General features: G+C 37.4%; 1 protein-coding gene across 7 annotated transcripts in view; it reads right to left on the bottom strand.

Annotated features, from left to right (window-relative positions):
* Nucleotides 1–220: 220 nt before the first annotated feature.
* Nucleotides 221–19036, bottom strand: part of ATRX (alpha thalassemia/mental retardation syndrome X-linked) — an 80257-nt gene continuing 61441 nt past the window's right edge. For all 7 annotated transcript variants that reach the window (XM_014955033.1, XM_014955034.1, XM_014955035.1 and 4 more), the window contains 9 exons: nt 18828–18931; nt 17408–17516; nt 16176–16353; nt 14595–14789; nt 6912–7061; nt 5626–5751; nt 4603–4698; nt 3917–4045; nt 221–3171 (listed from right to left, as the gene is read on the bottom strand). In XM_014955033.1, coding sequence (XP_014810519.1) covers nt 2893–3171; nt 3917–4045; nt 4603–4698; nt 5626–5751; nt 6912–7061; nt 14595–14789; nt 16176–16353; nt 17408–17516; nt 18828–18931 — 1366 coding nt within the window. In that variant the 3' untranslated portion in view covers nt 221–2892. The remainder of the gene's footprint in view (nt 3172–3916; nt 4046–4602; nt 4699–5625; nt 5752–6911; nt 7062–14594; nt 14790–16175; nt 16354–17407; nt 17517–18827; nt 18932–19036) is intronic.

Raw genomic sequence — 19036 nt, 5'->3', positions numbered from 1 at the left:
TTCATTTTTAACAGACCGATTGGCCGCAGAATCTCTTACCTCATATAATTAGAAAACCTGGACCACAACTACGCTCCCTGAACGAAACGAAGGGCCACATCCAGTACGGGCACCTCGCTGCAGGAAAGCTGACCAGCTCAGGCTGCCGGCGCGGCGCTGGGACACGTTCTCCGCCTGCAGCGACAACGCTGTACTGCCAATGTAGCACAGGGCACGTTGATGTATTTTGGTCACTTTATTAAATGAGATATTAAACAGTTTAAGTTTCAACTACTAAACAGCACTTTGAATGGTGAAAACACAGATAGTATATCGTCATACTTGAATGCTTCTTCTTTTTAAAAACACATTTCCAGTCCTTCTATATATTACAAAACAGCCTTATAGGAAGAGGTGACACCTTTTCTATAGTACTTAAGATATTTAATACAGAACTGAAAAGCCATCTAATAGAAACAAAGGCAAGTCTTCACAGCTGTATGATTTCAGCAGCCAAAGCTGGTTGATGGACCGAAACATTACTATACAACTGGGACAAAACATATACAATATCACAATACTAAGCAAAAACGCTTTACATCCAAAGGAATAAACAGGTTACAAAATGTGGAGAATTTAGCAGGCAAAACTGTATTACAAGCAACATTTTTATTCGTCGTCTTAAGCCATTTCATCTAGTTAAAACATCTAAAACAAATATAAAAATGAGCCTTTTATTATCTTATTGATGTATGTTCTGTCTTTAAATATTTGTTAAAGCTTGATGTTATACTCAAAGCACATTGTTATGCAGCTAAAATGTTAAGTGAGAAACATGTATGCAAAGTGGTCCAAGTTTTATTTCAATGCTTATCTCTCATTTCTTCTTAAGCGTTAAGTCTTCTGTTATCCATACTTTTGTCCAGAATGAAAAAAAATGTGCCTTTAAATGTTGCCTAAAACTTCCACATTTAAGTCTTTGAGTTACTGTAAAACTCCGTTGAACATTCCCAGGTTTGGTAGAAAGTTACTTCTCTTATTCACGACACGTAGGAATATTGGTGAGAGTTGCCCAGAGTACATTTGCCTTCAAATGTTTGTCTCAAAGTCTCACATTTTGTTTCTTCTAGTGTGAATATGTCTCTTTTTGCTCCCCTCCCCTCCAATTAAATTTAATTGTAGAGCTGGCAAAGCACTAGAACATACTGAGGTTCTTTTGTGGTATCTTGTAATAAAAGAGTCCAAGACAGCAACTTGTAAGCTGGTTTTGCAATAGATCAAACAAACTTTGTTCAGATCACAAACCAAGTTTCAATCGCAAAATGAAATATCGCGTAAGATTTGCATATTTAGATGCAAAAACCACTTGTCCATTCAGGGCAAGAACTCAAACTCCTGCAAGGAACTTTCCAGAAACCGAACAGCTTTAGTTCACGTCAGCAAGTCAGAAGAGTCCAGCAAGATCTGGAGCAAAAGCCTCCATCCACTCCTCGCTCCAGAGTGCTCTGTAGTCGACACACCGTTGCCTCAAATGCTCCTGTCACTTACTTTTACCCCCAAATTACAAACTTTTTTTTTTTGGGGGGTGGGGGTGGGGGGAAGAATCAACCAAACTATATTCAAATAAAAGCCCTATTTGTATTTAATTAGATCTTCACAAGCACAAAAAGTGTGGGTAAAGAGAGTGCTAATGATATATAATAAACCAGAAATTTATCTCTGGTCTATATTAAAAAACCCCAAAAAATATATCAAGCTCTAAGTACTAAATCATGTTTTCACACAAGAGAAAGGGAATGGGGAGGAGTGCATAACCAAAACTTTTATCTAATAGAGGAAAAGTTATTTCACTGTTCTGGCAGCTCTGGAAGTTGCTACAGCACTTTCTTTGTATCGATTTTAAATCAGCAATGGTTCTGCCATTTTGAAGGTGTTCATATACAGGGTTTCACCCTGGCCACCATCACTATTTTAACCTCCAAAATACCAGGATTTTCATTTTCTTGGCCCGTCTCCCATTGCCGGCAATGGGAAAAGACAGTAGCACCAGCATTAAGGAGTTAACAGAAATGTGCTTTGTATTGGACTCCCCAAAGAGTAAATTAGCTTGTGAAGGAAAAACATCTCCAACTCTAAGATCACCATTTGTTATTCCATCACACAAAACTGAAAACAAAAAATGGCAGAAGACTAGGGAAGAGCAATCCTCTTCCCCCAGTCACTAGTTAAGGCTGTATACACAGTTTGTATCTCACTGCATGACTCAAAAGTTTCAGAGCAGTAGTATTCAAGAATATTGCACTCAATTCTGTTTCAAAGAGTATTTTCAGTTCCTATGTTCCATTCAGCATAGATGATCTAGTACGAGTCCAGACCTCAGTCAAAAGGAAACTAGACTATTTCTGTTATAATATTCCCAGTAATATAAAGAAATGGGGTAAGCAGAAAAGTATTCCATAATTTGAGGAATCAACTCTAATCAAGAACTCAGCTGTTTACAATTCACATATGATATACTGAAACATACAGACCTGCAGTCCTTCCTAAGCTTCTCGAATCCGATGACAGCTTCGCAGCTACTAAAAGCAAGCGTAGGAGTTTAGACAGGAAACCTGTGGAGATGCTACTGTTACGGGAGGACTTGTTTTCACTGAAAACAACTTGTTATCTCCTGTACTCAACATATGTAAGAAGATTCTAGGCAACATCACTGACAATGGGGAAAACATCATGTCCTAGTTAAACAAAGCTGAAACACTAATATGGAACATGGCGTTTAAGGGGACCAACCAAACTATTCATTAATTTTTTAACTTTTTTTTTTTACAGTTGAGTTCTGTTAAGCCATTGATTCCTAAAAAAATAAAAGTTCTTTCTCTGATTTTAACAATCCTTTAGGCTTTTAGTGCAAAATCACATTGATTTCCCTTGGGAAGGCCCTGGATTTTTGCCTCTCATTGGGGGTGGTGCTCGTTGTAACGGCGGTGGCTGCATACCACCAGACACTGACTGATACATTCCTCTCATATCTATCTGTTGGTAGTTGGAAGGATTCATGATTAAATTTGGAGGCTTTGGCATCATGAGATGACTCATTGCTGCTTGCTGGTAGGACATCTGCTGCTGCTGCTGCTGATTGTACTGCTGCTGGAGTCTCCTGTTCATCAGTATCCTCTGAACGCAACTGATTAACTGTGAAGGGAAAGCAGAGCGGTTATAACTGCACCACCCTCTCAACGCTGCAAGTATCAGGTTCAGAGTTAAAATCAATTTGTCAGGGATAGCATGGCCCACGGAAAAAAGTACTATTGTTATCGCCATCACTAATGTGAGGGTATTCACAAGCTGATTGCTGTAGAAACCCTTTAGTAACACCACTTTGGGCTAAGTTCCCTTAACGACTTACTGTATCGCGAGCAGCATTAGTGTGTGTTGCCGTAGCAACTTACCTAATACTGTGAAATTATTCCCAGGTATAAGTTACAACATTATTTGCCAGGTACCATTTATCGTTCCTTTGGAAGTCCTGCATGCGGACCGTCACTAAATATTTATTTGCTTAAAAGAGAACTCTTCCCATTGACATAATCTGGGCAACTTTCAGATTTTGCAAAATAATTCTAAGCTAAAAAACGGCTGCCAATACTTTCTAAAATGTGTTCTTCGTAAGCTGCTTTCTGAGCTCTGGGAATCAGATTTCTCTTTAAGCCTCATGACCTTCAAGCAAACTCATTCAACAGAAAAACTGGGTATTTTATTTTAAATTAACTTCTCATGGAGTCGCCTTTGCTGAGGCTGAGCAGCGCAACCTGACACACCGCACCAGTCACCGAAACATGTACTACTATTCTGTGGACGTGCACACACATGCCAAGTCCACACTCAACATCCCAGTTCACACATGGACAGTTGACCACATAAGTATTAGGTATTTTACCATCTGTTGTTTAGTAAGGACATCGTTATAGATGGCTTCTCGGCGCTTGACATCAAGCTCCTGGCTCGCCTGTCTGCTCAGGGCCAGGGCCTGGACCTGGCTCTCCGTGAGTGTCACATTTTCTTTCCACTGAAAAGGAGAAAACACAAAACCTTCTTGGCACTGGTCATTTTAACAAAAGCCTAATGGTAACTGAAGTGTTGCATTATGTTCAGAGTTGCACCCAGAGTTAAAACACAGCCCGATTTCCAGTAAATGCAAAAACCCACTTCACCAGAACCAGAGTTAATAGTTCTTCTAATTGCTAATTGAGGTCATACACCTTGAGATTATTAGAAGCAAGTGAGAAATGCAGCAGCCCAAGATAGATGTAAGGACAAGATACAGGAAATACATCTTATTTATGTGTAATTATTATTCTTATTTGTAGAAAATCAGCATTTTCAGAGCACAGCAAACAATTATGGATCTAAGCTGCTAGTCTTCTAAGGCTTTATGCCATCTAGATATCATTAAGGGTTACTGCAAGCTGCAGGGATAAAGGTCAATACAAATTGGAAATTATATTCATTAACAATGCAATTAATTAGATGAATGAACATATACAATAGTAATTTATTTTCCTGATAATGTTTAATGTTTTCCCATCTCCTGATCTAAACCTACAGTTAATCCATTTCACTCACTATGGTTGAAATGATGTCTTCAAGGGGCTGAATCCTTGCTGCAGTTACACTGTTGGTTGCTTCCACAACTTTCTCTCTTCCTTGATTAATAAGGTCCTGAGAAAACACCAGGAAATTAATTATAAAGCATAGATACAATGAACACATTTTTTTGCCAAACTTCTGTAAGTTTTCTTCATCTTTGCCTTGTGTACTCAGACTTTAATTACTTTTTTCTCTCAATTTGTGCAAGTCAATGAGTCTAAGTTTCCACACAACTGAATTTCAGCATAGAGTAACTGAACAGCATGTATGAAACTGCCAATTTGTACAGTGGACAGTATTTATAAAAAACTATGTATGTACCCAAAGGTTTTCAGCTCATCATGGGAGTGCTACATTTCTACCCAGGCACATCATCTGCGATACCGACTTTGATAACATTACAGTCTCAACTCATTCTACGTGCTCAAAACCTTACCTATTATGCTAAATTATCTATTTTAGCATAATACTGGCATACATTGTTTGTTATTCCTCAAGTATATTCAACACAGGTCCCCCTGCCTTGCACGCTTTGCTGCAGGTTGTTTAACAGAGACTCCTCACCAGGCAGGAGGAGACACCACGAGACAACTGTGCTTGGCCTCCCGTTACAGCCTGGCGTCTCATCGGGAAGAAATGCCCTCGGCTACTCCCACCAAGGTGGCAAACCAAGACCTGGGATAACTGAGGAACTGCGCAGGCATCCCCCTCTCCCAGTCCTTCTCGGACAGAGGAGAGACAGAGGGAGAAAGCTACACGTGGTAATTAATGTCTGCAAAGAGTATAGTTAATCTTCCAGTATCCTGAGACACTACCTGAGTGTAGGTTTACACGCACCCAAGTTAGACTTCCATATAGCTACACACTGACACAAACCCACCCTATTAAAAATAGGATACAATTACATAAATATCAAGGTATTTAAGAATGACATTTGTGTCAGAAAAATACATGCTTACAGCAACACAGAGACATTGCACTACTTGGACTGCTACTCACCTCCAGCTGTTGATTACTCATTGCTGACAGAGCACCCAAATTGAATGGAATATATGGTGTCTGAGAGTTGAAATTTGTGGGAAGCATATTGGTCCCAGTTGGCATGTTGAAACGCATAGTCAAGCCCTTAAAAAACACAAAATGCATGTAATTTGAATAACTCTGATAATTCATGGACTTCTATAATATCCCATGAAATAGACACACCAGCCTTTCGGGAAGGCTACAAGCGCGGTCCATTGCATGTGACAGTCAACCTGCCTCAGGAAACAGAAGATCCTTTCCAGACCTCCATTCAAAGGACATTTTAATCACAGAGGAACCTAAGTTCCAGCCGTGTATAATACATGAGCTTAGCTTAATTATAATTATTTGGTATACTAAGAAAAAAAAATGACCAAGACTTATTAGTATATCTTAAGTGTTTTTTTTTATATAGCAAACTCACTACTTAGTACTGAGTTTGACCTGGCTGTAATCAAATTTTGAAGAAGTGAAACGCATGATTTATTATTAGGAATATAAAGCTCATCTCCCACATGAATTTCTCATAGGGCCTACTGTATCATATCTTCCTATTTCTTCACCCTCACTAAACCTTCTCCCAATATTCCATTCCATTTCATTTGTCATTTGTTCACTCAAGATGGTCAGTGGCAATTTATACATCCATTTTTCTTACTTTCAAGTTCCTGATCAGATCTGAATACCACACTTTGCCTTTCCAGGAATTTTCTGCTATTAGGCTCCAGTTGCACCAAGTTATCATATTCCTTTCACAGCAAAAAAATCCCAAACCTGTAGCCAATTTACAATTTTCTTCATTCTACCACCTGCTTAAATATCAAATAAACAGGTCACAAGGAATAATAGAAAAAAAAGTAAGCTTTTAGGCCCTTTCTGGCAGATGCTTATATGTTTGTAGGATCGTGGCAAAAATTCTGAAACCAACTGTATACCTTTAATGGAGCTAGAAACTTGCCTCAAATGGTAAAAGAGAAGTATCACACAAGATACCAGTTGAGTTTTACTATGAAATAGAAAAAAAGAATGCATGTGTAAAAAGAAGTAAGTTTTAAATTAAAGTAATGAATAAACACACAACGGACCAGCATCAAAAGAGCAAACAAGACACCATATCTCCATTTTTCCAGTGTCAAAATTTGCTTTACATAGCCATTTCTTGACCTGTAAGAAAATTAATGTCCCCAAAACCAAACTGAACGGGTAAGTGGTAGTTAAATCTGGAAAGGTTATTATCATATATGTAATTTTGATAGCTTTACCTTCTTTTCTGCTTCATATTCTGCCCATGCTGCCTTCCTTTCTTCTTCAGTGAGTTCTTCTTCTTCCTTATGGTCCAGGAGTGAATCGTGTTCGTGATACCCAACTATATACTCTTTATTGATTTGAAGCAATTCTGCTAGAATTGTATCCTGTTCAAATGAAGAGATGATAAAATGAGAAGTCACTCAGTAACTATTTTCTATTTTCACTCTTTGTGCATACTGAACTTACTGCTTTCACCCAATTTCACAAATAGCAGCTCAGAGCACTTCACAGCAAAACAAAATTAAAAAATAATTTAAAAGTACAGTTTTCCCTCAGAGGGAGGGTAATGGATTAACAATCTGTTGCAGAGATGACAGTCCAATCACTTAATGAACCACAGGAATGCACTCAGATTCCACAACAATAAATGCAGTTTAAGAACCTAAAAAGAATGGAATGTGCTCAATGATTTTTCCTTTGCTTAGGCTGGATACCTGAGAGGCCCTATCGATAATCGGCATCTATAATATATAAAGAGCACCTCTACTGGATTTAAACCACTAAGTAGTACTTTGGTCCATCAACTGTCCATCAGCATCCAACAGAAAAGGTGTTTTCTTAAAAGTGTTAAGATACAAGTAGAGATAAATAGTGTCCCCCCCAGCTGCACTAAGAAAGGTCAAATCACTGCTATGAACCAGATTTGATCAGCAGGTTGCAATTTAGACCTCTGTATTCCACAGTATCCCCAGTGTTTGATCGCTTTTAAGGTTAACCAAAATATTTACAATGTCCTTTATAATGGCAAACTATTGTGAAGGTTTTGTTCACAGGCATACTAACATTTTACATACATATATCTGTATTTTTTATTTTTTAATCTATATATGTATACATAAAAGCAAGCTCCAATATACCTCAGGATTCAGTCTAAGATTTCTAATACAAAAAATTATACATAAAACCTATTAATGTTTTTTGAAATGCCAGGTTATCAGCATGTTGAATATTTCCTAGATAAAGTAAAAATGACGTAGTTGCTAACTAAAATATTAGGTTGCTGCTGTCCTTGTCTGGACTCCAGATGCCTCATTATGATAGATCATTATCTCAATTAAAAAGTGATATAAGAGTTGACAGAAAAAATGAATGTAAAAAGTGGTATTTCAAGGTAGGCAGTAATGGTTTTGCAATCCTCATTCTCACAGAGTCAACATTCCAGTCTCCACACTTTTTCTCTTTATGTTAAAATAAAAGTAATGCTGCAAAGGACAAAGAAAAACATCCTCTATAAGACTATTACAAACTGCTCAGGCTGCACTGCAGGAGTCTCCTTTTGGAGATAATTATTTAAAATGGGGTGTTTTTTTTAAATGCACTTGTATCACTGATGAGCTCGCCAAATTAAAAAGCTCCAATATACTTCAGCATTCAGTCTAAGATCTATAATACAAAAGAAAAGGAAATATCTCACTGAACTTCTGGACCACTCCCGAACTGAATTACAGTGAATGTACTCAACACACTTTTCGTAGCAGAGCTATATGAATAATACCTACAGACCCACTCCACGTCATACCCTTATCCGGATCCTGCTCAGCATTTGTATGAACGGCAATATAAACTGTCCTACCCTGACGTCTTACAATGTAGATAGAACAATGATTGGAAAGAATGGCTTGTACCCACTAGCAAACAGATTTTTGCAACACCAGGATGTGCATGTGAAAGCCCTGACCAGTGGCGTTGTCACAACAGCTACAGAAAGTTGTTTCTGTGTGTGTTTGGAATGCAATTATGTTTAACCAATGCTATAAGCTCGTCTTTGTCTCATCCTGCTACTACCTGGTCTCCCTAAATTTGAATCAATGGTTTCTTTGCCAGGTCCTCAACAAAACATTCAACGTAATATCTGCATAACCAATGGGCACAAGGAACAAATAATAGTATTTTTGGGGTGGTGGGAGAGAAAGAGATGCACTAATAGGATATGATGAAAACACCTAGAGGAAGTGGGTGAAGAAGTCAAGAAGATACTGCAGAAGTAAGCTAACAGGATTGAAGTGCTCTCAGCATACTGTAGCTGTACATCAGTGTGTGAGGGTTCCTGGACATGCGTATGCATTAATTTCCATGGTAACACTATTATTGAAAACAATACTGGAATATAATCCACACTCACTTAGCCAACACAGTCTTCAAAATGTGGTTTAAATTACATCCAACTGTGTGTTTGCGTTTCTTTGTTTAAACTTTATTTTGCATTAACTTTAATGATGGAGCTTAAAAACTGGGATATGGAACGTACTGCCATTTAGTTTGTTTAATTTTACAGTGAAAAAAAAAAAGTCACCTTAGACACAAAAAAAAGATTAGAATAAGCATTTCTTTTTATGTGTTTAGCTCGTTGACAGAACAATGATTATCAATTGGTTTATAAGCCTTAAGATGAAATCCTGGTGATGAATGAAAAAACGAAGAGATAATAAAAACGTTTTGAATTTTAAAAAAAAGGGTTGTCTTTTTTAAATCCTGATGGAAATTAAATTCTATGGAGAGATAAATGTATTAGAAAGGAAATCTTCCATGAAGGAATGCGAGTTATGTTGTAATTCATAAACAAGATTTTCCTCAACCAGTTGAACATTTAATACCACGGTTAAAAATAAAAATAAATTTAAATAAGCAGCAAATTTTTCTGATTCTGAGATCAGCAGCCTTCCAAAATTCACAAAACTGTCCTCTAGTACGGAACTACAGTAAAACACATGCCCTGGCTATGTCTTTAGGTAGTATAAAATAATGATATACTATGTCCAACTGAATCTGAACTATTATTTTAATCTGCTTTTCCAATCTGCATTACACGACCTCAACTGAGCCAAGTTTTCATTTCACAGAAAAATGTGCGTGCGACTCTAACCTACTGAACACGCTGATCTGGGGAAGAATAAGCAAGAAACAGAGGGGGCAACGGTGCCAGCTCCCAGGGACACACGGTGGCCCCCCACTTCATCTTTGTCCAGCTCCCACCTCACGTATGCTGCTCCGAACCACGCACCGCACTGCCCTTATCTCTGAGTCCAGCTATCAGCATTTCGGGTGAAAAAACTTCTTCCCATTAGCTACGTATCAGCCAAGTCGACCCCAGGATACAGTCCTTCGGGAGCTGAGTGCTAAGAGTCTGTGAGAACCTACTTTAAAAAAAAGCCCCAAACAACAGCCCAGTCATAAATCACACTGATTTAAAAACAGACTCCAGATCCACTGTTAAATTCATGGCAAAGTAAAACGGAACACCCGAAATACAATCGTAATACATTAAACAGAATTTTCTCACTTTACACCAACTTTTCCTTTTGAATTTATACTCTGCAGAAATAATAACAAAACCTGCTTATGCCTTTAGCCTGAGTTAGATAACGAGTCACTACCTTTGCATAAAGCTCACAGCCTGGACACAGTAATTATTTCTAAACTTAAATACAGTAAATTTGACCAAGTGATTATTCAGTTTTAAGACACTTGTTACATTTTATTGGACTGACTTTCTGAAGTATTCCTTCCCAGCTCTGCAGGGATAGCAGATGAATGAAATCAAGCACTGGAAGTTAAGACTAATTTAATAATTCATGTGAACAAGATTCATAACAAAAATAATCCCTTAAAACCAAGTATTTACAGTGTTCAAGACCCAGAAGCTGTTTCAGAGGGGAAAGGGCAGAGAATGGCACAAAGATGAAGTTATGGTTGTAGCACAAGATGCATTTTCCCCTGAGAACCACACGCTCCGGCTCCTCGGACACCCAAAGGTCTTGTTCAGACCACAAAGGCCAGAAAACTGCTGTGAAAATTAAAACTTGACATGAAACTCTGATAAACTTCCAGGAAAACTACATACTGCACATTAGCTGTGTGACTTCTGATATTAAATAGCAACATTCAACACCTTCTCCCCCCAATAACACTTTCTAAGTAAACTGGTCGTTGACCGAAACTTGGATTATTGTAAAACCAAAGTTCTCAAGGCTGTATTTTAAAAATCAAATAGTATTTGTTTCTTCACTCACATAACAGCTTTACTCCTGATTTTTGAAACAATATAGAATGAATTCTCCTAGCCCACTAGAAGCAAAAGAATTAAAAAGTTGTTTTTTAATTTTCTTAGATCAAAAGAAGTTGAAAAGCGCATTAAAGGTAGGAGTTAGGAGAAGAGCCCTAAAGCCCAGCTCTGAATCACTCCTCTTCAATGTACTCGACACCCGGCTGCATTCCTAAAGAACCTTCCTACCAGTGGGGTGCCACTGCAGTCACGAAGCTCTCCAACTTAGCAGACAACCAGCAGAAAATCTATTATCCCTCCAGGTTTTTCCACATTCACGCTCAGATGGCTGGAAAAAAGATGGAAAACTTTCCACCTGATCCCCTGATCCCTATTCAGAATTCCTTCTAAAAAGCTTGCTTGGAAAGGGTCAATTCTAAAATGACCCTGTACCCCTGTTCTGAGGAATCTGTTCTTCCAGAGCCCAGTGTATTTCCAGGGAACACTCGTACTTAACAGGTTTTTACTGTGAATTTCACACCAATGCTAAGGATTACAAACATAATCCCTCCCTTACTGTCCACACAACAGTAAAATTACACCCTGAGATCACTGTTCAACAGACTGTGCTTTGAAGATGGAAAAGGGGCCTGAAGACAAAGAGAGACAATTATACACAAAACCTGCAAGAGGCAGAACTAAAGCCTTCTTTTAGCCTAAATGCCTATTTTGCTTTGCTGGTAATTATAAAGGAAGAGCTCAGGCTTTGTAAGGGGCAGCCAGCTCAAGGATGGCAGGGTAACACAGGTAAAGTTCTGGTGGGCTTTGTTTCCAGCTGCGAGCTGCAGGGATCAGGCTGGGTGTGCTCACCTTCCCGTGAACAAAGCTTCACAACATCGTGCAACATGATCTTAAGGAAAATTGTAATCTCCAAATGCTGGGTCATTAATCAATGTTGGAATAAAATGTTTTCATAAGCATATCAATGGTCTTTTAAATCAACTTTTTTAAAAAATCGCCATGAGTGTGCTGTTAAATTCATTTAATTTTAAGGAAGTTTTGTAATTATAAAGCTGAATCATGCATCTCTCCTAAAATTACACTGAAATAAGGAATAGTTAACTTTGTGAATGAATAACCTTACACAACGACAGAGTAACATCCACTGCAATACTTCCTACAGCTAATACTTGCTTTTGAGTGTTTATGTAGGATTTTGGAGAATAGGATACACCAAAAAAAGACAGAATAGAAAAGAAAACATGAAAGTTAAACATACGATATTATAAATAAGGCACAAGCCACAATTCAATTAAACAGACCACAGGAATCAAGGAAGGAGTCACTGCAACTACTGGACTAACTCTGTTTTGTGTGCAAAGGAAGAACCCAATTGCGGATAAAATGACAACAAAATATCCCAACCAGCTAAGCTATACAGGAAAGACAAGTGCAGCCAAAAAGACTTTAAAAAAAATGGGATCATCAAAATAGTAAACATAAGTACCAAATGAAACCAAGTTCTTCAGTATAAATTCCTTTGTGACAGTTTGTTACCTTGGCACTAAGCACTATTCACCCAGGGACAGCAGGTCAATGCCAATGGCTAACAGCTTGTATTCAACTTAACCTACACTAACCTTACACTGATGGTTGGAGGAAGGCAATTAATATGAAATAATATTTGAAACTGAATGATAAAGTAAGTTTGGAGTTTATAAACTTTCACTTTTACATTATACTTCATTAATTGATTTATTATTGTGAAAGAAATCAAGTCACTTCAAAATGTAATTATTGCACTGGACTGATCAAGGCTTTGAGTAAACATACTCAGTTGCTTCATAGGTTTTCAACCTTTTTTATTTTCTTAAAAATAAGTAGCAGCAGCAGCAAATGATGATGCATTAACTATGAGTTAGTGGAAGCATAAATGTATACGGCATAAAATAACTAATTAATTCCAACCTAGAGGAAGATGTTTTAGGAGGTACAAATAATGAATTTGCCAAAATAGATATGTACAACATAGTAAAAAAAAAAAAGAAAAGAAAATTTTCAGTTATCTTCAATTTACTGCTTACAGTGAGAAACACTGGAATAAAAAGAGCTTAGATACAGTCATTAATGTTTGTTTTCAAGGTTTTTAAAATGCATGTGTAGCAGTGACTAACACTTACAGGGCTAACACTTCCTAAATCCCACTGGCAGCTGCACGGACGCTGTAGGTGGTCTGATAGACTGTTTCAGAGAATGGCTTAACTATTAAGAACGCCAATGTGATGCCTGACCACGATTAATTATATTATAATGGTCTGCAGATAGTCTAGAATGGAAAACATACCATTTTTCCTTGGAAATTAATAGATTTACAAATCGGAAAACCTCCCTCCCCACACACAGACACTGTGTAATGATCTAAACACAGTAGTAACTCAGAAATTTAACCACTTAACTAACCCTGGGCCACACATTCACGTGCTGCTGTTCACTAGCTATTCACCCAGTAAGAAGCAAAGATAATTGCACAACAGATTAACGATGAATTAGTCTTTAGCAGACCACACAGGCAAAAAATATATATCAGACAAGGTACAAAACAATAGTAAATACAAACGGACTTGGAAAAAAATAATAAAATAACTGAACCAGTTACTCTTTCCCCTGAAGTTTACTCCTGCTGACTGTAAAAGTTACAGTTTTCATTTTTAAATTCAGTTAGTAAATTTTTCAGTTCCCTAAGTCTCACATAGGATAGCAAACCACTACTACGCAGAGCAGTTACAATGTCCCACTACTACACGTGCCACATCCATTACAAATAGATTTAGGCAGGCCTCAGTGAAAACAAACCAGTGCAATCCTAAAGGCTCATTTAACACCAAGTAGGTAAAAGGTCTGACATCACTTCTTCATATTATCTCAAAGTACAGAGTATCAGCATTCTCACTGAGTTGTGTAAATGGTGTAAACGATTGTCTTGAAAAATGTCACTGGTCTCTGCTAGTACTGGCAACACTAAAAATGGAATACAAAAATCTTAGCTTGTCCAATTTTCCTCACTTAAACAGTAAATAAATGCAACTGTTTCCCTATCTCTACTGTATCTCTATTAATGGTCCCTATCAGAAGAGTAAACAAGGAACTAAAAACCAAAAAGGCTCAGTAAAGGAGAACATGGATTAATTTGACTCTTAGAATGTCTTACCTAGGTAGTTAAAAACCAGACCGTGAAGTATAGTATCACCTCACAGACTTGTTATCACAAATTGAGGTAATGGTAGGTATCACCAGCACCCACTTAGATGTTAATTTGAATCTTGGCTTCTGCAGGTTCCTGCAGTAAAACTTCTACTCACTCAAATTGTGTAAAAAAAGTATTTTTGTTTGTTCTGATTTAAAAATTTTCTTTTAACTGAAGATCTTTTTTCTTATACTGTCAATTACACTGAAGGGAAACTCATTATCTATCTCATTATACCATCCGTTACATTAACTGCCTATTTTATTGTTTACCTGCTATCCGCCTCCATTCAAAGTGAAAAATAGTGAAAATATGGCCCTCGTCTTCTTCCAAGATGAAATACCCTATGTCCTTAAACAGACATAAAATATTGCTATAGCGTAGACTTCCTAGTGATGTGCATCAACTTACTTTTGGCAACATTGGTGTATCTCTCTTCTTTTTCTTTTCTGAATTAGGATCATCCAACAAATCTGGCTCAAAAGTGTACAACTCCGTAAGTTCATTCATAGTAAAATGACGTTCAACTTGCTGTTGATCGACAACCCGGAAAGACAACGACTGCTTTGTTACCTGACGGTCATAGATCTTATCTTCCATCGTTCCCTAAAAAATGAAGACACTCACTTTCACACAAATACTGGACCTCCTTGTCATACAGGGAAAAAAATTAATAGTTATAAACCAGCTAGAATAACAACATAACAGTGTTCTATATTCCTTGTTTCTTTGATCCTGTATCTACAAAGTCACCTGAAAACACTGTTTGCTGAGAAAATAATAATTAAAAAAAACCCTCCTGGAAGCAAGCACAAAGTAACATGAATTGTATACATGACAGATGTCACCTAGCTACTGACTAGAGTATGAAATGTGTATTTTCAGTAGTGTTTTGAAGAGATCTGTTTTTGTTTCAACACCCCAAAGTAGGATTTAAAAAACAAACAAATGGCATTTTCCACAGAATGTACCTTATTGCGCTGCTTTTAGCAGCCTGTAAAAAGGGAAAACAGATACCATATCACTGGGGTGGGGAGCAGAGGGGAAGGGAAGCAGTGAAGTCTAATTCATCACAGCTGTGTATGAAAAAATTAGATCCTTGATTAAAAAAGGAAAAATTTTATTTTTTCTTTTTTAAAAAAGATGATGACTACGAGAAGTAAGAGAACAGCACAGCCTGTTCTCAACATCGTAATTTAAAAAGGAGATCAACAGTTCAAAAGTGCACATGGAAAACTACAAAAATAGACTGAAGGCTGAAGAAAAAACCTGTGTCTGACAGTTATGTGTTACAAGAAGTAATTTAGGTTGGCAAGTAAGTAGTGACTTGATCAGGAGTTAAGTACTGTTACTGGGAAAAGGTATTCCATCTACTCTGTAACACCTGAAGAACAAGAATATGAAGCAAGATCCTTCCTAACAGAAACTATGGCATCATACTTTAAAAAAGCATGGATCAGTGACTATCACAATTATTACACTTTAATATCTGTAGGGTGTGATACAAATTTCAAATCATGACTGGACACATTTTTATCAAAAATTCTCTAGCTCCCTGTGTTTTCATTCCAGTTGGACCATCAGGGTGCAGGGGTCAATTGAAGACAGCTACACTGAGCAAGCCTATTGCCTAACAATTACCATCCTCTACGCAATCTATTAATTATGAATTTTTAGCTCTGTGCAACTTAAAAAGGCTGAGAACACTATTCTGAGTCTGAACGTGTGAATCACTGCTGGAATTCCAGAATTTGTGTTACATGAAGAGTCAGATGAGGTGGCTTAACAGGAAATCATTTCAGTTGTTATTTATTTTACCAATCTCTCCTTCAAGAGGTTTTTCTGTGGCCAAATAGTGCTCTCAGATTAGGGCTGGAAGATGACCGAATCAGTGTGGACCACTACAGAATTCACCACAAATCCAAATCATTGAAGTTTACGAATTTGACTGCAGGACCAGAATATCATAAAAATATCAAGACAGAAACATACCTGAGCCAAAAACCTGTACACAAACACAGGTTTGCTCTGCCCAAAGCGGTAAACCCTGAAAATACTCTGGATGTCATATGATGGGTTCCAAGAGGCATCAAAGATGATTACTCTATTAGCAGCCACGAGATTAATTCCAAGGGAACCTGCTTTAGTGGATATAATAAACAAGCGGCCTCTGGAACAGAGAAAGATGCAAAATGTTAGTATTTTGGAAAACAATGATTGTTCCTATGTTGCTGTGTTACTATGGAGTTGTTCGTACACTGAAGTAACTCAAAAACTTTATTAAAATACTGTATTAAGACTAAAACAGACACAGATTTTACAAGGACAACACCTTTAGTAAAACATACACTCTCAGAAGTACAGATCAGGGCCTTTTGCAAATGCAACTGCTAATAAAAGCTGGTGGGTAAGAAAAAAATTTTTTATTTCAATTTTCAAACTCTAATAAAATTAGTTAGATCAAATTAAACCATAATTTTAAACAGGCATATTCCATGCTATTGAAACTGTCTCCTGGCTAGCAAACTTTCAGGATAATTCTAGAACAGCACTGTCTCTTTGATGTATCTGCTTTTTTTGAATACCATCTTGCTTAGGTTCAACTTAAAATGAGCTCTTAACCCAACAGAATAAACTATTTAAGAGTATTAACACTGAATTAGCTTACCTTGTTCCATTTAACTTTTTTTCCCCTGTACGTTAGACAACATTGCCACATAACTACATATTTTATTTTTTAAACAAACCTAGGAAGGTGAGGCCCCTTAACTTCGTTAAACTTGTACAAGTTTGTATCTATCTACCTATCTAAATCAGACTTGAATGTCCCAACTTGTATGAACCCTGGATGGCTGGGAGATCCTAAAGACGGCTGAGAGTCACAGGCTTCTGACCAGCCAAGTGACTGCTGTCTCCTGGCCAGACCCCACAGGGCTCTGACCTTCCTAGGTCCTTATATTCTGTCTCTGATCCAAACTGCTTACAACCTAAACAAGAATGAAACACTGCTTCCATTTGTACTGATTAATACTTGCTCAATCTCAGGAAACCAGAAACCTATTCCTATTGCACATTTTTTGGTGCAAGTTCTGCACCGGAGAACATTGTGATATTTATTCGCCTAGCCTTAAGAGGTCATTAAGCTAATACAAGTAATGAAGAAATAAGGAAGAAAAGAATGAGAAGGGGGGGAAATTAAGCACGTGTATCAGAAGAGATCTCACCTCACATTAGTTTCATCATTAAATTCTTCAGCCCATTTCTTTCTTGACTGAGCTGTAGTTGAACCATCTAAGCGATAGTAATCAATGTTTCTGAACCATTTTCCTTCACCTATAAATGTAATAGTCAAATTATTAAAATACTGATTGCATAAAAGACTGATAATACTAGATATACACAACTGTCTAGTCAAAGAACAATATGAAACATGAAATGTATTATTTTTCAGTTTAATTATCCTGTGAGTTATGGCTATTTCTTGCCAGATGGGAAAATAAAATAATCACAGCTAACAGAATGCTTTCTTCTCTCCCCAATTCACAAGTAACCTTTTTTTCTTTGGCCATCAAGGTATATGTATACAAAATGAACCCCACTGTGCCATCAATTATAAAGAAAACAGCATTTTTAGGAGACAGCACTGCTCAATACAATAAATTATGAGACAGAGATTGTTGAGTTATGTCAGGAAGTCTCTATATGGTGAATCTTGCTATGATACAGAGTCCAATTGCTTACCGAAAGAACTACCACAAAGGAAAAAAACCCACCCCTTAAAACATTTTCTCAGACTAAAGGCACAAACTCCACAAAATACAGACAGCTCACAGTATCTGAAGATGACAGATGTAAGGAAGCTGAGGAAGCAACAGCCAGAAAGAGTAAATCTCAGAGACACAGATACTGGAGATCTGCATCTAACTATGATGTTGGTATCTCTAAGACATATTTCTTTTATGCAACTGTTCAACATGTTTACACTTAGAAATAAGATTTTTGAAAGGAATGATGGATTCAAAGGAATTTTTCAATCAACATGTACTAGGAACCAAAATTTCACATGAAAATGAACTGCATCATCAGGAGCTCTAGGAGGATCTCACAGAGTAAACAGAAGACAGAGGATGTGAGAAATTGAGAAATTTCTCACCATTTGAGCATCACTAGGATAATAATCAGTTCAATACTTTGGTCCCTTATGAAGTCCATGAAACAATCTACTTCAGTACACATAAAGCCTAAATTCACATTTCGCATGTTCTACACACTGTTTTAAAGTAGTCTAATTTTCATTCATTATCTCTCTCCCAGTAGGAAGGATCAGAATTTGCCATGCATCAGCATACAACATCGCTTTTGCACAGAATTTAGCAAAATGCCTTCTCTCCTTTTAGATGATGAACACTTAATCTGCTTAGGCTATATTAAGCCCAGACGATACAGAATAAAATCAGAAGCAAGAGCCCACAATGGGATAGCAGAGACCACCTGCAAAGGAGACCAATAATCCTGCCAACTTCAGGAATAGTACAGAGCATACAATACTTCTAATGAAAACAATTATTTCAAATCCATTCCCTTTGGACTGAATAGAGACAGAAAAGAGTTACTAGTGTTGGAATTGTTCAAGGTGGCACTTACCTTTATAAATAGGAGGCTTGTCTTTGTCAGTTTTCTCCCTGTTGGCCAGCTCCAGAAAATCTTCTATCAAATCCAGAGATATTAGGGACTGGCTAAACACTAGGCTGAAAACAGAAACAGGGAGACACAAAATTCACCTCCGATGTTATTTTAATTATTGTATTGCTTTATTTTTCCTCTCTCCTCACTCTGATACTACTGTTGAAACA

This window comes from Calidris pugnax, unplaced genomic scaffold (genome assembly GCF_001431845.1).
Source record: "Calidris pugnax isolate Ruff unplaced genomic scaffold, ASM143184v1 scaffold38, whole genome shotgun sequence".
NCBI classification, from domain to species: Eukaryota; Metazoa; Chordata; class Aves; order Charadriiformes; family Scolopacidae; genus Calidris; species Calidris pugnax.
The sequence above is the reverse complement of the archived record's forward strand: the minus strand, read 5'-3'. Positions and strand labels throughout refer to the sequence as shown.